The sequence below is a fragment of the Notechis scutatus genome, chromosome 4, assembly GCF_049901735.1.
Source record: "Notechis scutatus isolate UNSWTSFEM ecotype Mainland chromosome 4, rNotScu1.2, whole genome shotgun sequence".
Classification (NCBI taxonomy): domain Eukaryota; kingdom Metazoa; phylum Chordata; class Lepidosauria; order Squamata; family Elapidae; genus Notechis; species Notechis scutatus.
Window position 1 is genome coordinate 60514527 of NC_142012.1, and position 25103 is coordinate 60539629.

Genomic DNA, 25103 nt, shown 5'->3' on the forward strand with positions numbered 1-25103 from the left:
TGTTTCACTAAATCAGAGAGGTCTATGACAATTTGCCACAGCCAATTCACCGTCAGGCTACCCGCCATGGATGGCCCTCTTGCCACAGAACAACTCACTGCAGGACAAGAGTTACACTAATATCAAAGAAATAGTGGAATAGAATCATTAAAGGAAGGATGCAAAAGGAAGGACGGGATGAAATGTGAATGGCAAAAATGAAAATATTTTTTATTTATTTGAAATAATTAAATAGAATTGGTAGATTGTCCCGCAGCAAGTTTTCCCACGGTGAGTTGGCCATGGTGAGTTGTCCCATTCGCTAATGAGAGAGTGATCCCTTATTGGGAGAAAAAGGAGAGTTAGGATTCTGTAAAACACAAGCATTGGCTTGCCTACCAAGAATATTCAATACTGAACAGAAATTGTGGGAATTTTATAAACGTACAGTTTTCTTTTCTGGTGTTTATTGAAAGCACATTCTCTAGAGAAATGAATCACAGTGCATTAGTATAACTTAAAGAAGCAGGCTTTTGCTTCAGGAATCCATTTTTATCTTCCACTGAATGAAATAATAACTGCTTCCCAACACACAGGCACCCTCCCAAATGTACACGCTATTGTTAGCATTGGAGTCTGGAAGAACTCCAGGAATGTTATATACTATATAGCCTTGGGATATACCCAGATGTTTTCAGTAGAAAACCCACTGTCTGCAAACACAAAATCCCTGGAAGCATATGTCTTAGCCGTTTTATTCCTTCGTATTAGAAAGAGAAAAAAAAGTGTGACCCTAGAGAAGAAATTGAGACCCTTATAGTTATTTTAAAATCAACTGATGCAACCCCCTTTTGTTTCTCAGTTAAGTATCTGTTGACATTTTTCTTAAAACTATCAATAAAATGTTGATTATAGTTTTTAATCATTGAAATCTCTACTAAAACAAAACTACGGTAAGTTTGTTCCACCAATTAATCTGCGTGCCATAGGTTCGCCATCACGGGTTTGGGGCACTTGAACCAAATCGTAATCACTAGTCTTTTTCGTTTTACAAAATCTACAGCTAAAGTTGAGTCTCTTAGGTTGAGGGTTTAGAATAAAATAGGGGAATAAGCTTAAATTACTTTTAAAAAAAAACAACCTTTAGTGTTTCTTTAGTGTTGACTTTTTCTCTTTTTGGGGGATTGGCATGTTTTGTTTTGTAAGGTGGGAATTTAAACACCATTGATCACAAAGATGATAATGTGTTGGCAGTGGGAAGTTGGGAACTGTTTGCTGTATAGAGCTGCAGTTTTTAAAGTTTGTGAAAGCACCGCCATCAAATATTTTCAGTCTTTTGCTCTTTTTCACAGCGGCTATTGTCATGGCCCCAGGTTTTAATACTAAAACCTTCTGCACCAGATAAAGGGTTAGGACCTTCTTGAGATTCTGGGTGATCACTCAATACCTATCGGCTGAATGCAGAACCCTACTTATTGCCCCAAAGGTGCTGTTTTCAAGAGGAAACTGGAGTATCTGTTTTTTCTTTGAAGACGTTTCGCTTCTCATCCAAGAAGCTTCTTCACACCACCTTTCTTAAGCCGGGGCCTCTGTGTTGCCTTGTCACAGAACAAGCTGATGTCCTCCAGATGTGTTGGATCTAAGGCTCCTCAAACTCTCATCAAGTATGATCACCAGGAGGTGCCTCCTGATGGAAGCCAGGCCTCCTCCGGTCAGATAGCTTGTTAGTACAATAGCTGAAATAGCATGCTCGCCCCAAAGATGGGCTAATCCTGAACCTAAGCCAATGGTGCCATCCGCTGATAAGATACGATTAGGCTATGAAAAGAAGGAGAGTGGCCTTTTCGGTCATGAAAAATTGACATTAGAAGATATTCTTGTTTTTAAAATAGCTGGCAAAACTCTGCTTTTTCAGTAAATTGGCCTCTCACCGTTTTCTTTTGGACCCACTTAGTTCTTAATTTTAAACCACTTTAAAGTTTTGCTTACCTGAGACGGGATGCTTTTTCAGCTCGGCCTTTTGGTCAAAATGCCACGGGGCTCTCTCTGAATATTCACAGTTGTTTTGGAAGCTCAGATTTCCTAAGTTGGAAATTTAGTTTTTACAAGCCTCCGGGCACTGAAATGAGACGTCAGCAGCAGACAACAGAGTGGATGTATAAGGTGTATGCAGCTATATATTCAATATAACAGAATAACAGAGTTGAAAAGTACCATGGAGATCATCAAGCAAAACTCTATACCATTTCAGATAAATGGCTGTCCAATCTCTTTTTTTAAAAAACCCACAACTTCTGGAGGCAAGTTGTTCCACTGGTTAATGGTTCTCATTGTCTGGAAATTTCTCCTTGGTCCTAGGTTGCTTCTCTCCTTGATTAGTTTCCATTCATTGCTTCTTCTCCTGCCCTCAGGTGCTTTTGAGCAGCAGTGGTCCACGGGAAAATTTTGGTGGTCCGCAGAGAAATGTCACCCCCAAAACACCCCCCAAGCCATTAATGTGGAGTGTGAAGGATGTGTGTTGGTGTTTATTTTCATGGTCATGATGTGCACTGAAGATAGTGTTTGATTTTGTTATACGAGGTGCAATGACAATAAAGTAAACTAACTAACTAATCCAGGCTACGCGGGAACACAAGGCTGCGCCACCCACATGGGCTGCGGGAACACAAGGCTTGCGTCCCTTGCATTGTCAACAACACAAGGTAGTGAGGGGAGAGGGGAAAGGGCAGAGGGTGGGAACTTGCCCCACTTGCCCCACATACCTGGCCTGGCCACCAGGCTGCTTCTTTCTGCTTCTTTCTTCTGCTGCTTTTGGCTGCACACAAGGAAAGCAGCGAAAGTCTTTCTTTCTCTCCCCCAAACTCCGCCAGAAATGAGTCTTTGGGACCCTGCAAGGCATCCTGCTCCAAGAGGCTGCGCCCAGCACAACAAGTCTCACAAAGACTCATTTCTGGCGAAATTTGGGGGAGAGAAAGAAAGACTTCTGCTGCTTTCCTTGCATGAAGCCAAAAGTCTCTCTCTCTCTCTCTTCTCCCCCCCCGAGAATGGAGTTGGAGGCGGTATCCTCAGGCATGATATTTTCGATTAAATGAATTCCCCCGAATCGCCGGGCGGTTCGTGCGGCGGCGGCGCGGCGGCGGTCAGTGCCCCCGGTGCACGCGGTCGGTGCGGCGGGCGGCAGTGAGAAGCGATTTCTTGCGCAGCCCGTTTTTTTCTAAGGGGAATATCATGCCTGTATCCTGCGATCCCAAATAAAGAATGATCGATCGGTAGGAAAACGGGGTGGGTAATTTTCCTGCAGACTTTTTTTGGGATTTTCCCAGGGTCCCTGGTCCGCAGGATTTAAAATTAGAAGTTTGGTGGTCCCTGAGGTCCAAAACATTGACGACCCCTGCTTTGGATAATAGGTTGAGCCCCTCTTTTCTTTGTGGCAACCCTTCAAATATTAAAACACTGCTATCATGTCACTCCAAGTCCTTCTTTTCATTAAACTAGAGGTACCCAATCCTGCAACATAATATAACTACATTGTTTGGGCTGGAGATAATACAGTTCAGTCAGGCCGTCAGATCACCTCATCCATTTTTTCCCCATATATGAATAACTTACCCTTTTTTTAACTCCCTTTTTAACTTTTGATGTTATTCTATCAAGCACCATTACCTTCAGTATGTTACTTTTCAGATTCATTGCATCATCCAGATGTCTAATAATAGTTGGAAATGATTTTTCTTCTCTGCCAGCAACTCGGCATTTTTGCCATACAATACGAACAATCATTAAAAATATCATCCTGTCAGTATATGCAATCGTTATGAATCTATCAAGACAAATATGGTGGATATTTTGTACTTAAGGGTGGCTGTTATATATAACATAGGGGAAACAGCTGATTGGCCGCAGTGAATTACTTACATTTGTTAACTGTCAAGTGTTTGTTTGCAGAAACAGACAAAGCAATCAAATCTTTTGAATTTGAGCCAGAGATACAAATAGGAGGGAGGGGAAGAGTAAAACTTGATTTTTGGTTAGCTTTTTAATGTCCATATATTTCTTTAATATAATAAGTTTATGCAATGTATATGCTTGTTTTACTTCTAATGATTTTATGCAATAAAAATGTTACCCGCATTTCAGCACAGTTCCAAGAAATACAAAGCAACCATTTGCTTTGATTGGTGAAATTAAAAGCCTATGTTTGTCAAATATCTATGGAAATTTTCAGTCATCCAGCTCATGGTTGTTGCAAAAGTGCTTTTTTTTCAAGAGGCAACTGGACTTTCTTGGTTTTTCTTTGAAGACATTTTTGCTTCTCATCCAAGAAGCTTCTTCAGCTGTTCAGATGGATAAGAAGCGAAACGTCTTCAAAGAAAAACCAGGAAAGTCCAGTTGCCTCTTGAAAAAGCACTCTTGGGACCTATATTTGTTACTTTGGATGCTTGATGTGAACCAGTTTCATTCCTTACTTTGCTAGATTCATTAAGAATCAAATACCTTCCTAAGCGGAAAGGCCTGTCCGCTATTTGTTTCTTGGCTGCAATGCAGCATGACAGAATATTGGAAATATATATGCAGAGGCAGGGCTGTATTTTGGTATTCTCTTATCGTTATCTCTTATCTTTGACTAAGTCATAGGTTTATTTTGCAGATCTGTAAGTAAGACAAGCCTAGGCCAGAGATCACATATGTAGTTCTTTTTAGAAAGTTCATTTCACTGGGATATAAACTTATTTCCCTAGAACAATTTTGTTTTACAATTAATTAAATCAGAACCACTGTTTAGCACAGAACTCCATTTTCCACTAAAACAGCTCCCATTTGATCTATGTTTCCTGTTAGTTTCCAACAAACTCCATTTAGTTCAGATCAGGATAAATTCTATTTAAGATGCTACCAGAAACAGAACTTTTGTTGGTGAGGGACATAATTTGAAATAAAGCATAAGACCAAAAGTTGATGTAACACATTGTAATCCTCAGAAAACATCCTTAAAATCTTTGGGAACGATTCACTATCATTTGCTAAAGTGTTCCTGGGCTGAATCCCCTTTACTTCGTTAATGAACTCAAAACTTGGCAACTGTACTGAAAACTAATCTTTCTGTGCTTTCAGAATTTTGCTCAGAAAACTTTCCCTCACTCTGATGCCCTCCAGAATTCTTTTATAGCCAGTGTCCATTTGCTCCAGTAAACTCAATCAGAACCCAGATGCACAGCCTTTGGGTCTTCTAAAGCAGGGGTCCCCAACCGCCGGTCCGCGGACCGGTACCGGTCCGCGGAACAAGTCTTACCGGGCCGCTGGTTGCTGGGCGCCGCCATCTTTTTTTGATAAAAAAGTGCTTCCGGTGAGCTTTTCCGGGTAGAAAGCTCACCGGAAGCACTTTTTCATCAAAAAAAGATGGTGGCGCCAGCGCTTCCGGTGAGCTTTTCCAGGTAGAAAGCCATTTCTACCCGAAAGAGCTCACCGGAAGCACTGCGCCGCCATCTTTTTGATGAAAAAGTGCTTCCGGTGAGGTCACCGGAAGCACTTTTTCATCAAAAAAAGATGGCGGCGCCCAGTTGATGCCGGTACTGGGCCGCGGCATAAAAAAGGTTGGGGATCACTGTTCTAAAGCAATGATCAGATCACCTCTCGTAGTACAAATGAAGTTTAAGGGTTAAATTCAAGTGATATGTTCCATCGGACTGTTTCTTGTCTGTTTTGTAGACCATGCACTTGGAACATGCTGTTTGTGAGGTCTGAATTGACAAGGTAGAAAGCAAAGGTGCTAGCATGTCTGCATATAAAGATGCATAAATTCTGTGTCATGCCCCTGTTGGAATCTGAATCTGAGGAGGTGTCAGACTGTGCTCCTTCTAAATCCCAAGAAAGAAATACTCAGACTCCATGGTGTAGAGCAGAATTATTCTTTTACTGGAAATTGAATGGTAGCAACAGAATCAATTCCGAAACTGAGATATTGGCGGGTAAAATGCATATACAAAGGGATAGAATTGCTCCCCCCTTCCAAAGATCAAATGATTCTTCCAATTAAAACTTCTGAATAGGATCATGTGGTCATCTCCAGGTGAGGATGAGGCTACTGTCAGTGACCTTGACATATTTTGATAAAAGTTCGCAGCTGCGCAGAAAAAGGACAGAGGCTAGCGAAGAAATGGAAAGTTAAAACAAAGAATCCCCCCTCCCTTTCTTAACCCAGCAAAGGAATGCAAAACACCTCCTGCCTTCTTCCCCTCCAAGATTCCCCCCCTCCCACCGTTTCATGACAGCCGAAAGAGAGGAAAAGAGCATAGCAACAAATAAGCCATAATTAGGGGTGAAGATATCTTGATAGTTAGGGGTGAATATATCTTGAGGCTGACATGAGGAAGTCGAACAGCTGACAGGGAATGTGAGTGTGGCTCCGTTGGCTGTGGAGGAAACTGGGGAAGGGCAAAGTCCAGCTGGGCAGAGCAGGGGAGAGGTAGAACAAGGGAGAGGGAGTTCAGAGGAAGACCCAGGCCCACCCCCTCTTCATCCTAGGGCATGCAGGGAAGAAGAGCAACGGTGAAGAGAGCAACGTGGGTTGCATGGTTTATGGGGGAGGAAAGGGCCCTGATTCCCTTCATTAGCCACAGCTGGGAAGAAAGTTTATGAATCAAAAAGTTAAACATGAACATGTGTGACTTCTTTTGTAAGCAAGACCAACCAGGATCGCTTATCAAATCCATCTTCACTGGATTGCTCTCCTCTTTGAAAAAGGAAAACAAGCAAGAAGGAAATTAGATTTTTAAAAAATCAATTTCATATATAAAAACCAAATGTTTCCTGGAGAGCTTTTATTTGCTTTTTAATTCTTCCAAAAAGGTGCCTTAGAAAGATCCTGGCTCTAATCCTCACAATGTGATTTTTATGTTTCCAAACAGCACATATGCTTGGAAATTGCATTCCAGTATATTTTCATTTTTCAAATAGGAATCCTTACAAGAGTTCCTAGAAATGTTGGCACAAATGTAAATTACGAAAAAGAGCCTTTAAGTAGTAAGTAGAGCAGGAATAGTAAATCAAAATACAGATAGTCCTCGACTTACAATGGTTCATTTAGTGACCATTCAAAGTTACAACAGCACTCAAAAAATTTTGACCATTTTTCACACACTTCAGATGCTTCGTACTTATGACGGGTGTGGTGTGATGACCCAGGTTGGGATACAAAAGCAACAAAGTCACAAAAACAGGTGAAGTCTCTTTAATTCCTTCAACTTGGCTTCAAAGGTCCAAATATTATTGACTGGAGAAAAAACTCCCCCACAAACAGTTGCGAAAAGGAAGAACTTCCATTCAAACTCAAAATACATATAAATTATAAATAGACAAAAAACAACACAAACCACACTGAAGCAATTAAGGAGACCAGGCAGGGTAAAGGCTTGAAGACGTCCACAGATATCGTAACATACACTGGGAAGGACGCCAAATTCAGAGAGGAACGACAGACTAGAAGTATTTCCACGCTTTGTTTCCAGCACTGGCCCATACACATGTCCGTCCTTTTAACCAGTTCTCACAGCTGCAGCCCATGAAGAGTATTAAGGCCCTTTCCTCCCCCGTAGACCACGCCATTCACTTCCTTATCCTCTCCTCCCTGCGTGCTCTAGGATGGATAGGGGATGGGCCTGGGTCCTCCTCTGACTGCCCAGCCGGCCTCTGCCCTTCCCCACCCTCCTCCACAACCTCCAGAGCCACACTTCCACTCCCTGTCGGCTGTTCCTCCTCTCCCTCAGAGTCAGTGTCCAACAGGGGCATGACAACAACCATGCTTTTAGATACCGGTATGTTATCAGTTCCTAGATTAAAGATAAAGGTTCCCCTCCTACATACCTGCTAGTCGTTCCCAGCTCAAGGGGGCGGTGCTCATCTCCATTACAAAGAGGAAGAGCCAGTGCTGTCCGAAGGCGTCTCCGTGGTCATGTGACCGGCATGACTTAATGCCCAAGGCGCACGGAATGCTGTTACCTTCCCACCAAAGGTAGTCCGTATTTTTCTACTTGCATTTTTATGTGCTTTTCAACTGCTAGGTTGGCAAAAGCGAGGACAAGTAACGGGAGCTTCCTCCGTTATGCGGTGCTAGGGATTCGAACTGCCGAACCGCCGACCTTTCTGATTGACAGGCTCAGCGTCTTAGCCACCAAGCCACCTTGTGAACTTCAGCAAGCCACCTAGATTATTACCAACCAAAACAGGGCGGCTACTATTGTAAAAGTTGAACAGTATTTCTGTACTTTAAAATATATAGGCCACATTCTGCAATATGGACATCACTAAGCTAGGACAAACCTGTTTGATTTTAACAGATGTTAGCCTAAACTTTCCTTTTGTTAACAGAGAACCAGCGGCTAGATCTCTCTGGGAGTCCTTAATGAATCTAAAACAGAAAGAAGGTTTGATGGAAGTTAGAAGACACCTTGTGGAAGCTGCAAGCCGAGAACATTTGCCAATCAAGATGAGCATGGGTGAGCCCATATGCCATTAACTAACTCTACACTGCGAATGCACTAGAAGCAGCGCGACTTCATAATGATTGTTCATTTGATAAGCTGGGATTATTGCTCATTGGACAGGAAGCTAAATTTTCTGAAGTGAGTAGGATTGTAATGCCTTTGTTATATATAGAGACCATTTCTGTGATTCTGCATTTAAAAATCTGCTCTGTTTTTTGTAATGGAACAGTTAGAACAGTTAGACAATTGTATCAATCTGCATGATTAAATAGTTTGCTGAAATAAATGTATTGTATCAGGAATCGTATTGATGAATCTTTTGCCTGCTCCCACAACACTGTCAAACTATTTACTAAGACTGTATTCTTCTCATCTTTCCTATTACCTATCTCCTCCCACTTATGACTACAACCTTGTTGCTTGTATCTTTATCTTTATCTTTGTATATTTTTATTTAGTTTCCTAATATGATTTGATTGGCTATTTAATATCCTATGACTATCACTAAGTGTTGTATTTTATGATTCTTCATGAATGTATTTTTTTATGTAAACTGAGGCACTGAAGACAAATTCCTTATGTGTCCAATCACACTTGACCAATAAAGAATTCTATTCTATTCTATTCTATTCTATTCTATTCTATTCTATTCTATTCTATTCTATTCCATTCCATTCCATTCCATTCCATTCCATTCCATGTCCAGTAGAGTAGAGTAGAGTAGAGTAGAGTAGAGTAGAGTAGAATAGAATAGAATAGAATAGAATAGAATAGAATAGAATAGAATAGAATAGAATAGAATTCTTTATTGGCCAAGTGTGATTGGACACACAAGGAATTTGGTACATAAGCTCTCATTGTACATAAAAGCTATAAGTGATAAATCATGATCATAATCATCATAAAAATACATTCATCATAAATCATAAGATACAGCACCTAGTGATAGAATCAACATAAATCCTTTTAGGAATCTAAATAAAACAATATACATTGTAAAGATACAAGCAACGAAGTTATAGTTATAAATAGGAAAGGAGATAGGTAATAGGAAAGTTGAGAAGAATATTAATACAGCCTTACTAAATAGTTCAACATTGTTGTGGGAAATAGTTGTTTAGCAGAGCGATATTCAATCCTAAATCATTGGAGTTTTCTTGAAAGACATTTATGCATGCAATTTCCCATAGGGATGTTCATAATATTTCAGGTTGATTTCTTGCTCTCTGTCTCCAGTATTGTAGGAGCATGCAGTTGGAAAAGAGCAAATTGGATGTCATGTTTTGTCTAGGAATGGGAATCTTTGGTATTTTGGACTACTTAATATTTCCAGCCCTGGACCCCTCCCCACCCCCCATTAAAATAGTCAAACTTTCATATGAAACTGCAGTGCATTATTTTTAATGTTGTAAAACTCTGAAGTGAAAATGCAGAGAAACCCTTTGGGGCCTGCTCCGTTCCCTGTGAGCTATTAAACTGATATCTAGAGATATGGAAATGTGTATCCTTACCTCCAGATGGAAATGGGGGACTCGAGAGCAATGTATGGATGAAGAGGAAATAAAAAGCCTTCACCTATCCTAATTCTGTAGGCCTTTGCAGAATACCACAAGTTCATTTCCTATCCGTGACTCAGAAGATTAGAGAGAGAGCAATGTTTCCATACTTTTTTTTCCTAACACATAAAGAGGATTATATGTCCAGGTAGTTCTCAACTTACAGCAGACCACGTAAAGTTACGATGGCACCGGAAAAAAGTGACTTATGACTGTTTTTCACACTTGTGACAGTTGCAGCATCCCCATGGTTGCATGGTCAATTGGCCCCCAACAATCTGGCTCCTAATTTTACCCACCTCGGAAGGATGGGAGGCTCAGTCAACCTTAAACCTGGTGATTATTTGAACTGCCTCCAATTTGGTAGATCGAATCCCACCAGGTTCCAAGATTGACTGAGCCTCCTATCCTTCTGAGGTGGGTAAAATGAGGAGCCAGATTGCGGGGGGGATAGGCTGACTGTATAAACCACTTAAAGGAGACAATAAAGCAACATAAATTGGTATATGCCTAAGTGCTATTGCTACGATCAAAATTTGGGTGCTTGGCAACTGGTTCATATTTATGAATGTATAAATCATAGTATACCAATAGGAGGAGATAAGTAGGAAAGACGAGAGGTGAGAAAGGTGAGAAGATGACAAGGACATTCCTAAAAACAAATATTTATTTTTTCAGTGTAAATACTACTGCTGTTCGGTCAGCCCTCCCTTTCTCTGGGTCCTCTTTTGGTGATCAGATGCATGGAAAGCTGCTGAGAGTGAAGATTCATAATGCTTTTGTTTAAATCTTTGCTGATAGCATGTTATTGAGCAACCAAAGATGCTTTGTCATCAACGCCATGGTTTGACTTCAGAAGTAGCCTGCCTTGCTTGGCAGTTTTAACAGGGGACAGTGCATCTGAAAGGAGCCTGAATCTCTTTATTATGTCCCTTTATTGGCATGCTGAATGATAAAAGCTGAAACACCCAGAGGATAAGAAAAGCAAATGCTCCTTTCTGTTGCCTCACTCCTCCACTAATGGAAAAGGGCCTCTTTAGTTCATCCTTAGTAAACCGCGCAGAATGAAACACGAAAGGCTAAAGGAGCTCATTAAAAAGCACAAGGCAGATTTAGCCTACAGTAACAATATACGGATGCAGCAGTCTTTGAGAGGCAGGAGTAAAGCTACCGTACATCCCTTAAACAGTGTTGTAAGTACACAGGGAGGGTAGGGGGAAACTTCAAAGGAAAGAACAGATCTGTGGAGATAAGCTATGTCTGAACTTTATTTGGAACATGAAAGAACATCCAAGCTATGAGAAAGGAACAAAATGTGACCATCTTTGGACATTGTGAAATGGGGACAGAGGAAAAACTTACATGAGCCTCATATTCCCACAGTTTTGAATGTTTGAGTTGGAATTCAATTATCTCTGTACCACATCCATCATGGGGAAATACAAATGGGAAATTTCATTTTGAACATTATATAAGCCCCATTTAGGCATTTGTTTCTAAAAGGGCATTTTGAGAGTGAAATAAATGTTGTCACTTTAAACAGGGCTGGGCTGCTGGGGGTGGGTTCTCAGGGGGTTTGAGAGAGCCCCTAGCTAAGATTCTGTGCAGTTCAGAGAATGGCCCAAATCTCACTCCTAGCTGGCCACGCCCACCCCGCCTCTCCCAGGAGTCCCCACCCGGCCCGTTTTGGATGCAGGCAAGGGCGGAGGTTTGGGGAGGGAGAAAAATGGGCCTTCGGGAAGGCCAGAAATGGGCCCGTTTCCGGCTCCCAGAGAGCCTCCGGAGCCCAGGGAGGCCGTTTTTGCCCTCCTAAAGGCCCGAGGAAAGCTTCCGGAGTCTGGGAAGGGCAACCCCCCCCCCACCGTGGTGCAAGAGGCAGACTAGGAACTCTGGGAGTTGAAGTCCACAAGTCTTAAAAGTTGCTAAGGTTGGAGACCCCTGGACTAGGCCACACCCACCATGGCCATGCCCATCCAGCAACCGGGCAGAGAACCCGTTGCTAAAATTTTTGAAGCCCACCCCTGACTTTAACCTAGTGTTTCTCAGTCTTAGCAACTTTAAGATGAGTTGACTTTAACTCCTAGAATTCTCTAGCCAGCCATGCTGGCTGGGGAGTTCTGGGAATTGAAGTCTACTCAACTTAAAATAGCTTAAGGTTGGGAAATACTGCTTCAACCTGTGTGCTCATTGACACCATGAAAGAACTATAAATGATTAGCGAGATGTGCCTTTACGGGAGCCATCATGATTTCCCTTCTGTAAAGTTCACTGGTATAACTGATTCGTCTACCTTGTTGCTGGTTGTCCTTTTCCTGCCTTTCCTTCCTACTGGGGAAATATTGGGGTCGTATGTCGGAGCATAAAAGGAGCGGCATGGTCGCCTAGTGGTGAAGAAGCTGGCCTCTCATTGAGAAGGTTAAGAGTTGAGTCCTTAGGTAGTGGCAGATGTTTCTCTCCTAGAACACACACACAAAAGATCTACTGCATGGTGTCAGGAAGAGTATCCGGCCAATAAATGCTCAGCTCCATCTAGTCACCTAGATTCTACCCTGAATTAATGGATTACAGGCTCATAAAAAGGGAGTTTTATGTCAGAGGACACAAAACAGCCAGTTTGGGGTTATAACACCAGGCTAGAAATCAGGTAAATTATGAGTTAGGCATGAAAACTGGGTGAGTCACTTTGGGCCAGTCACTCTCTTTCCGCCCAACTCACCTCATGGGGTTGTTATGAGGAAAATAGGAGGAGGAAGGAGTATTGTGTGTGTGTTGGCTGTCTTTTGTTATTTTTATAACTTTATTTCTTATTTTTTAAATACTGTTTATTAAACATTTTTTCTCATATACAACATCATTTCCATTCATTGCAATGTTTCCGTAACGGTATACATACTTTTACATAAATGTTAACTATCTCTACATTTATCTATATTCCTTAATTTATCTTTGTCCACTATAACCTTTACCTTATTGTCCTATTGTCCTATTCATCTCTGTATCTATTATTTAGCCAATCCTACAATGCATTCCACGTCAAATAATAATCCATTTCTTTTCTGTCTTTCATCTCCATGGTCAACTTATCCATCTTGGCACACTCTAATATATTTTTTTTTATCACATTTTCCTCCAGTGAAAATTTATAACTCTATTATATATGCCTTTACTACAGTATATATAGGGAGCTTGGTGCTCATGAAGATCAGAGCATAAATCAGATAAGTAGATAAAGAGAGCAGAAAAATTGAGTAACCATGTCCAGTATGAAGTGTTCTACAAGATGGCGTTAGTTTTTGACAATTCAAGGGATCTGATGTATAGAGCAAACTGTTTTTGATCTACAATGTATATGCAGCCAAATAAATTAAAACCTATAGAAATATGCTCCATAGCTGTTTAGAAGTCAGGAAGGAGTTTTCTGTACAGATTTTTGTGACAATTATAGGGAGCCTGTAGTAAACTATTGTTAGGGGTTTCCTTCTTCCTCCAAGCATGATTAAAAATTTCCTGATGCAGTAGTTACATTTGGCAGCTAGTCATACCAAAACATGGAACTAATCAATAGACTCAGTGCATAGACTATTGGGAAAATAATCTTTTTTTTTTTTTTGCTTGTTCATTCTAGCAGTTTGGAACTGACTGCCTCTTGAGTCTTGGCAGCTTTATAATACCAGAAAAAATCTTAAGTGACCTGAGTAATTAACAATCCTTCCTTATTCAATAGGGCTCCATGTTCAGGCTGCACCCAAGCCTAGGAGAATACCCAGATCTTCAATAGCTTCCTAAATAATCATCAGGGTGGGAACCATCCAAATCTTTGAGGGTTATCATTCCAGAGGGCAGATACTACAACTAAGTAGGCTCCTTGGGTCCTGCTAGGCTTCATTGTTTAACCAATGAGACTCAAAGCATGTCGACTCTACCCAATCACATGGGACAGCAGGAGATAGGTGGTTCCTCAAATCAATTGGACTTGTGTCATGAAGGGCTTATAGGAGATAACCAGTATTTTGAATTGTGCTTGGAAGACTGCTAATAAACAATGGTTCACAGGAGCACAGTGGTGGTATTCTACTGGTTCGGCCCAGTTCGGCTGAGCCAGTAGTGGCAATGGAGACCAAACTGGTTCTCTCCGCTTGTCTGCTGTTGGGCCCACCCGCTGGCCTGGGCTCCCATACTCACCTTTATCCTCTGCTTTTGAAGCGCAGCTGCTTTGCACGGAACAGCAGAGTGCCACGTGGCAGCTGCTGAAGCAACTGGGAGAGTGCAGGCTTGCAGGAGGTGAGTTGGAACGCCTCTGTGCCTGTGCAAAGTGTGCGTCTGGTGCATGCACACACACAAAGTGCGTGCACATGTGCAAAGCGCACCCACCAAGCCACATTCACCGAACTGGTAGTAAAACTTTCTGAATCCCACCACTGCAGGAGCATAATAAAGCATGCACACCTACTGCCTACACCACTGCATTCTGGACCACTGTATGTCAAGCGCTAGGGAAATGAGGAGATATAGGCCAGTGGTGGCTAACCTTCTTAGGCTCCTCTGCCAAAAATTGTGCGTGCGCTTGCACACTCGCGCTCGCGTGCCAGCACTCAGAAGGCAATGCGCACCTGCCATGGTCCCTATGCATGCACAATCCCCAGCCACCCATCCCCTGCCACCCCCTTACCTGCACTGCACCTCACAGCTGATTTGAGGCCAGTTTGAGGCCTTTTTCGGCCTCCCAGAGGCTTTAGGAAGGCTTCTGCAGGCTTTGCAGGCCGAAAACTAGGCCCATTTCATCACTTCTGGTATTTCCGGAAAAAACAGGAAGTGATGAAACAGCTCTAGTAGATTAGAAGCCTGCAGAAGCCTTCCTAAAGCCTCTGGGAGGCCAAAAAAGGCCTCAAACCAGCCGAAAATCAGCTGTGAGGCGCATGCATGCTCAGTGAGGTAAGTTTGCTTGTAGCTCGCATGCCAGCACAAATGGCTCTGTGTGCCACCTGTGTGCCAGAGGTTTGCCATCACGGATATAGGCAGTTCAAATGGGTATAAAGGTTTATTGCCAGCTTAAAGTCTTTATAAGAATCTGAACTTCTAACAGCCCAGGCAAATTGGCGGTAGATAAAGGTCACAGGAATTCAAAGTGGATTGGACTTGGACAAACTTGACATCTTTAAGACTTGTGGACTTCAGCTCCCAGAATTCCTCCTCCAGTCATGTTAGCTCAGGAATTCCGGAGGTTGAAGTCCACAAGTCTTAAACTTGCCAAGTTTGAAGACCCTTGGACTTGCATCTCTTGAAGGGGCAAAGGGATTCATGACTGATGATGTGTTTGATTCTTCCTTTGGGCCCAGGCTGGTCATATCCTAGATCCGTGATGGTGAACCTGTGGCACGCGTGCCACAAGTGGCATGCAGAGCCATTTGTGCTGGCATATGAGCCCCAGGCAAACTTACCTCACTGTGCATGCGCGCGCCTCACAGCTGATTTTTCGGCTGGTTTGAGGCCTTTTTTGACCTCCCAGAGGCTTGGAAAAAACCTCTGCAAGGTTTTTCAAGATGAATAATAGGCCTGTTTCATCACTTCCTGTAATACTGGAAGTGATGAAATGGGCCTATTATTCGTCCTGAAAAGCCTTGCAGAGGTTTTTTTTCCAAGCCTCTGGGAGGCCGAAAAAGGCCTCAAACCAGCCGAAAAATCAGCTGTGAGGTGCAGTGCAGGTAAGGGGGTGGCGGGGGGGATTGCGCATGCATGCACAGTGGGTGTGGGGGTGTGTGCATTGCATTCTGGGTGCTGGCATGTGAGTGTGCATGCGCGCCAACACGCATGCAATTTTTGGCACAGGAGCCCCAAAAGGTTAGCCACCACTGTCTTAGATATACCTTCCAAGTGACCTTCAAGGGTAGCCCCACGAACCGTATATCACAATAGTCCACTTGTGATGCGACCAGGCATGAGGGACCCTCTGAAGGACATCCAGGAAAGGATGCAACTGGTGCACTAGATATGTCTATGCAAAGGCCTTCTTGGCCATGGTGGCTATCTGCTCTCTGAATAAAGTATTCAAGATCTTCCTCAACAAAAACCATTTGAGTCAATAAAGGAAACACAAGTTTTGATTTGGAAAGACAATTAGTACCAGTTTTATGGCAAAGCTAATATTAATTAGATATGAGTAGGGAATAATGAGTGAATACCCATTTTCTTAAATCCAATGTGTACAGGTTTGGGGCAAGGAATGGGTAAAGAAGAGAAATAGCAGAAAAGGACCCTGTACTCACGAGATAACCATAGTTTTTATTTTATTTTTTAAAGACTTTAACCAAGGGCTTAATAAGTCTTCTATTCAAGATTGGCCTAAACAAGATTATCTTAATATCGGATAAGGTTTGCAATCCATAAATAGGCCATTTCAAAGGCTTTCCTTACGCTTTTGTAGGCAGGTTGGTTGCTTGTTTGATTAGGCAACATTTTATAGTAAATAAACTTTAACTTAATTAGTAGAAGAATGCACACCCTTGTCTTTAATTTAGTCAATAGAAATGTGTAAGCCATGACGATCAAGACATTTTGTTCCTTGCAATCTTACTAAACTTTTCCTAGTTGGGCTCCCAGAACAAAATGAACTTTTAGAAGATTTTGGATAATATTTAAGCAAAATAAAAGTCAATAAAATATCAAGAAACAAACCAACTGTAATATGGCTGTGGATTTATTCATTTTGGAACACCAAAAGCTGGTCTTTTTTACAAGGTTCATCCTTCTGTTGTCCTTGAGAACCATCACTTAGTAATGAACTCACAGATATACTACTTTCTGTTGTTGGCCTATATTAGTGTATTTCCTCCCTCCCTCCCTTCCTACCACCTTCCCTCCCCTTCTTTCATCTGCCTTCCTTCCCCCTTCTTTCCCTCCCTCCCTTCCTTCCAACCACAGGTCGCTTATTATAATTTTAAAAAGGAAGGGACTTTTGGATGTGTGTACTGATTTACATCTTGAAAGTCATCTGATAATGATTAAGGAATAAAGTTGTTATGGTGTCACAAGAGAGCCACGATGATATGGGGGAAAGAAATTTTATATTGAAACAAATGAGGAATATTATTTTCTGCCTGAAAAATATTGCCTAAATGTATCTGGACACGGCTTACATTTTCTGTGCACTTTATGCCTCTACTCTTGAGAACAACTCTAATACATAAGTATTTTTTTTCTCTGCCCCACAGGGAGAGTTACCCCAGAACAGCTTCACTCGTATATCCAGCTCTTCAAAAAGAAATTCGACGCTCTCAAAAATCATTGTGGGCTTTTGCAAATCTCACTGGCTGTTGTGCAGACTCTAAAAGACCCTCAGAATGCCAAATGGGACAACTTTTTAGCCTTTGAACGGCTATTTGTACAGGTACCCTATAAGCTGAACTTTTTTTTAAGGAGCAGACGTTGCTTATGCTGCTTTCTTATTTTACTCCTTATGCGTAGGTAGTAACGAACTTCGTAATTCATTAAAAAGCAAAGTGGAGATGACTTGAACTGCCTACCTCAGAGTTAAGCCAGAGGAAAGTTTCTGCCAGGGCAAATGAGAAGCAGAATGAGGGAAGAGCTCCCGCCAGTCCAGAATAGATTACAGTGATATTTTGCAGATCTGCAGCACTTTAGGGTGGAGAAAATTAGTTTTGCTGCAATTGGCAGAACTAATGATGACCGGACCTATTGTGAACACTCTGATTTGGGCTTGATCCTGGTGAGATTTGATCTGCCAAAGTACAGTCAGCTGGCAGTCAGCAGAAGAGGCCTGCAGTACTGCACTCTAACCACTGCGCCACAGAGGCTCTGTGAATGATAGTCATGTATCCATACTCCAGCTGTCTTAAATGCAAGGACTGATCTTTAGACACTTTTTTTCTTTTCTTTTTTTTTTATAAAGTTTTTTATTTTATTTTTATTACAAACCTATCTTCTTCCATTTGATGATGTGTCGCCTGGATACAAGTACCTTGTGCAATGCAATTGGTAATTAAAATCATATTCATTACATTGGTATTGTTCTCTAATCTTGTCTTAATATACTTAATATCTCTATCCCTTTACTCTTTTTCTTAACTTACTTATTTCTATTAAGCTATCTTCTATATTTAACATTAACTAGTCCGTTAACTATATCTAGTTTTCATATTTTTTCTCTAGCCATTGGTAGAATGCAAATTTTTTTACTACTGGTTCTGTGGGCGTGGCTTGGTGGGCGTGGCAGGGGAAGGATACTGTAAAATCTCCATTCCCAGCCCACTCCTGGGAGAAGGTTACTGCAAAATCCCATTCCCTCCCCACCCCACTAACCTACTTTCCAGCTCCATTCTCCTGTGCAGGGCAACAAAAGAAGACCCAGCTGATTAGCTGGGACTCAGGAGGTGGGGAATGGATGGGGGGGGGGGCAGTCAGAGGTGGTATTTGCCGGATCTCTGAACTACTCAGAATTTCTGCTACCGGTTCTCCAAAACTGGTCAGAACCTGCTGAATACCCACCTCTGGTAGAATGATTGCCATACCTTATGGTATTCAGTTTGCTCTTTTTCTTTAATTGCAAGTTAGACACTCTCCCCCCCCCAGTCTCATTATAACTTCAAATGAATTAGACTTAGACTTAGACCAGAGAGAAAATAGAATGGAATGGAATGGAGAGAAGATGGAAGAGAAGAGAAGACAAGACAAGACGGAAGAGAAGATGGAAGAGAAGGTGAGGGGAGAGGAAAGGAGAGGAGAGAAGATAAAGGAGAAGAGAAGATGGAAGGGAAGGGAAGAGAAGACAAAATGGAATGGAATAGTTGCTAAACAGATGGCTATTAAATGAGGACTACATGTAGAGAGGATCCAGGATGCAAAGGGTTATTCTGGACTCCTTCCAGTCAATTTTCAGATGAACAACATGATACAACATTGATCAAATTTTAGATGACCTCTAATAGGACTGGGACAGAGGAAATGCATTCTGCATATTGTAGCTGTTCTTGGTCTCTTAGTGGCTTTTGATAGCATTGACTGTGATATCTTCATGCTTCAGCTTCAAGATTTAGCAATGGGAAGCAGGGTGTTACATTTTTTTTAATTCCTTCCATCACAATTGTTTCTAGAGGGTGTTGCAGCAGAGAAGAGATTCGGCCAAAGCCCCTTGCATGGCAGCATCCACCATTATGTCATCCTGTCTAGACTACTGCAATGTCCTTGCACATGGGATTGTCCTTGAAAATCTTGTGGAAGCTGCAGCATAAGAAGTTATGAGTGCATGTTGTAAACCAGGGGTCTTCCAACTTGACAGCTTTAAGACTTGTGGCCTTCAACTCCCAGAATTCCTCCTCCAGTCATGCTAGCTCAGGAATTCTGATTGTTGAAGTCCACAAGTCTTAAACTTGCCAAGTTTGAAGACCCTTGTTGTAGACTATCATGTCTACTATGCAGCATTGTATTTTTATTTCCTTCTTGTCATGTTTCTTCAAATTGATCCGGCAAATTAGAAGGCTTAAAGTTCTCATTGACAAATAACAGAGTAAAAGACTTTACCAATATTGTGAGAACAGTATGGTCCAGGGATGATTTCAAATTGCCATAGGGACCCCATAAAATATACTTGGAGAGACAATCTATCACCAAGACATTATCCAGGCCCCAAGTTTGCTTCTATAAGATCTTTGGTATTTAAAAAAAAAACACTAGATCCAAACTCATCTAGATAAATGTCTTTGAAGTCCAATTAAACTCAGTGGGAGAGTTAAGCTTGTACTAAAATCCCTACCACTAAAATCCATCCAACTCAGCCTGCAGTTCTATATTAAGTATTTTTTGAACTTAAGAGGGCTTTTTCTCCCCAAAATCCATGCACAGAATTAGGTTGCCTGGCTTTGGCTGGACCATACTAATGGTGTCTGAAGTATGAGTATTCAGTTTATAGTTTTATTTGAACAAACATAAACATACAGTACTTCATAAAGAGTTAAAACAATCCAACAACGGTGTTGCATTTAAAACTGAAGAAAAATAAACAAAAAGGAAAAAAAGTAATACCAAATCCTTTCCTAAATATCTGTCTCTGGATTTATACCCATTATGTTTGTTTTTGTTTTTTTAAATAGGCCAGGAATTGCGACCGACCGAAGTCAGCCTTCCCATTCACCATTGTCATTATCTCTTGTGTACACGGTCATTTTCTTTAGTCAAACATTGCATTATATGACCCGTAAGGCTTGCAGTTTTTTACGTTCTGAAGTAGGGTACGGTGCTATTTCGAATCTAGAGCAGGGAAGCATGTGGCTTAAAGAGAGAGAAAAAGTCCAGTTTAGTAATTGAATAGTCTGCCTCTAAGAATTCAGGGTCTCAGAAAACTTCCTTATGAATATCAACTGTTAGCAGGAGTAACATCAGCTGGGAAAGAGGGCATTTTGATCAGTATTGTGAGATGCATGTAGTTGCCTTGTGGAATTTTGGTTCTGTTACTTGCCTTGAACATGGTAATGAATAAGCACGGTACTTAAAATTGTGCAGGACATTTATTTATTTACTTAAATTTTTAGAATAGTTAGCTTTGAATCATTCTTTCTAGTCTATCATAGCCCAGAGACCGCTAAGAAGTGAATGACTGCCTGGTCACCCTGGGGGAAGGCAAACTCCTGTAATTACAATATTGCGTCCAATTAAGTTGACCTAAAAGCTAATTCTATGCATTTATATGATTCCAACTGCGTACTTGGGGGACAATCAATTATTTGATATCAGTCTTCAAAAACCAAAATTCCTTGTCAAATGGAAATAACAGTAATGGATTGGGTCAAATTTATTTAATAAAATATTTTATTACATTAAAAAAACATTGTAAAGCATAATCTCATAAAACATTTTCTATGTTGATCTTGGAGTGTGCTACACAGTTCAACACAGTCTATTTTCAAGGCAGTTTTATCTCTGCATATCTCACTAATTTTTAAGAACTTTTCAAGTACATTTGAAGTTCTGCCATTGTTGAAAGCATTAAAGAATCTATATCCCTTAAATCATAACCAAATAGGTCACATCTTGTAGAGTAGTTAATTAATAAGTATATCTCGGTAATATTTAAGAGGGAAAAATATTAATTTTACAGATGGATTATCTTGAAAGGCTAGACATTTATTGGTCTTAAGAAAGAAAAAATAATTTGAATAATTGTATTGAATAAAAGTATTGAATATATGTATTTTTAAAACTAATTAACATTACATATATTTTTATGACAGTCAACTTTATAGATTTACAAGGAATAGACATCAGAGGTGGTATTCAGCAGGTTCTAACCAGTTCTGGAGAACCGGTAGTGGAAATTTTGAGTAGTTCCGAGAAACGGCAAATACCTCCTCTGACTGGCCCCGCCCCCATCTATTCTCTGCCTCCCATTGAGTCCCAGCTGATCGGCTGGGTCATCTTTTGTTGCCCTGCACAGGAGAAGGGAGCTGGAAAGCAGGTTAGTGGGGTGGGGAGGGAATGGGATTTTGCAGTAATCTTTCCCCTGGAGTGGGGTGGAAATGGAGACTTTGTAATATCCTTCCCCTGCCACGCCCACCAAGCCACGCCTACTAAATCATGCCACACCCAGAGAACCGGCAGTAAAAAAATTTGAATCCCACCACTGATAGACATGTATGCATTACATCTGGTAAACATCTATTGGCTTTTGAAAAAAAAAACATGCTTATGCTTGATAATGTATCTTAATAACCTTGAATTAACTTTTACTTCAGATAATATTTTGAAATGGCACAACTTCAAAAGATAACAGAAATAGATTTTATGTAATTAGGAATAACTGTCTTGCAGTCATGTTGTGTTTTTGTGTCCCTGTGTTGCATGACTGTTAATCTCATGCTTTTTGATTGCCATATAACCTATAATGTTTGTAGGTGAATTGAAGTACAGAGTCAGAGCCAAATGTAATTATTTGGAACTAGTTATAGATGGTCTGCTTCAAAGGGATACAAGACCTGAACAGCTTATTGATGTAGAAGAACATTTGTTGGGCACTTGTATTTCTTTTATTGTTAAGTGAGTTGATCTCAAGGTTATGTTTCCGAAGGATTCGTGCTTATTTATTTAATATCCATGTCAATTGTCAGAAAATTATTGAAAATGTGAAACAGATAAATGAAAGGAAAGGAACAGTTTTTTTGGCCTGAGATTTGTCTGAATATCAGCTGTAGGAAAAAGCATAAGGAATCCTTAGGTTGTATCCTACTCTAAGATAAATTGTTTTTCTGGTCATAAAATAAATAAGATTTGCTCCATTTAGCTAACTGTACAAGAAGGGGTTATACTTTTTTTCCCTTAAAGCAGTGGCCCCCAGCCTTTTGGGTACAAGGGACCAATTCCGTGGAGAGAGGTTTTTCCGCGGACCGGAGCAGACGTGGTTTCGCATGCTACCTGCATCCCGCAGATGGGGCTTCGCTTGTTTGTGTGGCCCGGTTTCTGGTATGCTGTGGCCCGGTACCAGTCCACGAACAGGGGGTTGGGGACCCCTGCTCTAAGAGTTGAGTAGAACTACAAAGCAATAAGAGGTCCTTGAAGTCTGAATTTCTATCAAATTCAATTTTCCCTATAAAATTCTGTAGGGGAAAAGCATCCAATATTGCAAAACTTCTCATCTTTTCCTCCCTGTACGTGCCTATAACTCCATTTCAACTGATTTGATTTTTTTTTAAAAGACATTCAAAGAACATCCTCAGCTCATGATGTCATTCAAGCAGTGACCGCAGAATGACTATGATAATGACAACTCAGGGATCGCTATCTGGGACATCACTTACAATCCATGATTCATCGTTTTTAACACGAATGGGAGTCAAGAGGGAATGGATCCCCTTGTCTAGATGGCTGCAAATACGGTCTCTCTCTCTCTCTTTCTCCCTCTCTCTCCCTCTTGCATTACTATCCTTGCAAGCGCACGGGATCAAGGTCTTCATTTAAATCCTGCTAGTAATGGGTGTAGTTGTGCGTGGCTGGGATACAAAATAGGAGAAGTGCTATTTACGGCTCCTTCGGCTCCTGAACAAAAGTTTGGTTTTGATTTTGTGGGTTTGCTTGTTTGTTTTTCTGGTGACCATAGTGACCTACAGCTACATGTGATTAAAGGACATTTGCTCAAATGTTCTGTTTTACCTCCATTAATTACACGGGGCTGAGTAAAACAGCGTTGACAAAAGTTTCTTGGCAATGATATATACTGTCTGTCCTCTGACAATACTCTGCCCACTGTTGTGAAAATTAGGCCATTTATAAATATTTGCCTGTACAAAATCTTTTGCAAGCTTCTCTCCATCCCCTTACGGTATAAAGGGTGTATTTTATTTCAAAGGTTACATGTGCTGTGTGTTTGTGTATCTGTGTGTGTCTACTAGAAATCATTTTCAGATTCTTACTGCTGTATGGCTGGTATTAGTCAGAAGGAACATGATTGTGTCTGCGTGTGTGTGTGTGTGTGTGTGTGTGTGTGTATACTCATACTAGTCACTCAATAGTGACTAATGCCTTTCCCCCGCTATAGCTTGATTAAGCTCTACATTAGGTGGTAAAGAATTCATGAAAGCAAGAAAAAAAGAAAGAATGCATTCCTGTTGAAATTTAGCATCAGGTTTAATATGTCTGGAAAACTATGCTGCAACACAAATTTAATATAAAGAAATACTTTTCCCTCCTTACTTTGTCTTAATGTAAGCAACTTGGTGCAATACTGCCATCTCCTGACTCTTTACTTTTTAAGGAAGACAAAGGATTCAGCCACCTTCCAATGAGGGGTTGTTTTTTCCATGTAACAAGTACACATACTTTGCTTGCACAAAGGAAAAAAAAGTCTGTTTCATTGGGAAAAGTTAAAGAGTGCCAGAAAAAAACGTATTGTTCTTGACATATCTTGCATTAGATTACACACACATGTGTGTGGTGTGTCAGCTTGTGCAATTAACTGGCTTGGGGGGTGTCCTGTTCATATAACCATTATGGAAGCAACAAGAACAGAATGGCTAGCAGTACAGAACATTGTAATTCAAGTAATTGTCTCTTATACTCATTTGGACAGGAAAATAAGCTTGAGTTGCATAGAATTACTGCCAAGGTAAATAAAGCCATTTGCGAAACGTCTCGCCCGGTTTCTCACAAGATCCACAAATTTTAGTCCTGCATAAGACTTGTACGATTATTTTGTGTGTGTTTTTTTGTCTGTTTTGGTTGAGGGTGGTTTTCCTTTCAACCTCCACGGATGGCATTTTTGCTGGGGATGCATCATTTTTTGCAACGGCCAAGCAAGTCAAACCCCACTTTTCACATGAATCATTGTTGGAAGTCAGCAGTTAATCTGCTGTGTAAAATCTCCTCATAAAGGCTGGGAGAAGGGAGGGATGAGGCTCAAGCCTGGAAGACATTAAATTAGTTCCAGTGTGTCTCTGCCTTAGTTGCTGGAGCAGACAAAACGGAAACAGGCCGTTTATAACAAGCACTCTGGTTCAAGAACAGTGGGGTTCATTTGAGAGGGAAAAGAGAGAGAGAGAGAGATTTATATTCCTCCCTTACATAAACATGACAAACGCAGGCCCGGCAAGGACGCAGGCCAATCTTTATCAAAATCTCTCTTAAGAAACTTGTTCATTGTGAAGGAAAGGCAGCACGTCCCCTCATTTGAAGGGTTGCCAGTATTTGCACAACAATCTACTTCGGAGCTCTTGGTTAATTAAAACCTCTTTTTTGTTTCTTTTTTTGCACCGGCGATAGTGGACCACCTACCGCTAATTTTATTCGCTTGCCGAAAATATTCAAATTTGACTTCTGCAGAAGATGCAGAGCATAGAGATAGCACCTCCCATAATTAAGTATATCTGTGGTTTGTTTTTTTTAAAGGGTTAGTCTTCAATTTATATATAGTCTCTTGGGAATCCTTCAAAGTTACAACAAACATCCCCAGAAATATTTTCAACGTGGTTTCGGTGGCTTCTCCCTGTCCCGCCCCCCAGAGCTGTGATGGGATTCAAACATTTTTACTACCGGTTCTGTGGGCGTGGTTTGGTGGGCATGGCAGGGGAAGGATATTGTAAAATCTCCAGTC

The 25103-nt window shown here is 41.1% G+C and overlaps 1 protein-coding gene across 1 annotated transcript in view; it reads left to right on the forward strand.

Moving 5' to 3' along the window:
* Window positions 1–25103, forward strand: part of SCFD2 (sec1 family domain containing 2) — a 172001-nt gene that overhangs the window by 24245 nt on the left and 122653 nt on the right. Inside the window, exons 3-4 of the mRNA XM_087963528.1 lie at window positions 8344–8471; window positions 17224–17399. Of these exons, the coding sequence (XP_087819654.1) occupies window positions 8344–8471; window positions 17224–17399 (304 nt within the window). The remainder of the gene's footprint in view (window positions 1–8343; window positions 8472–17223; window positions 17400–25103) is intronic.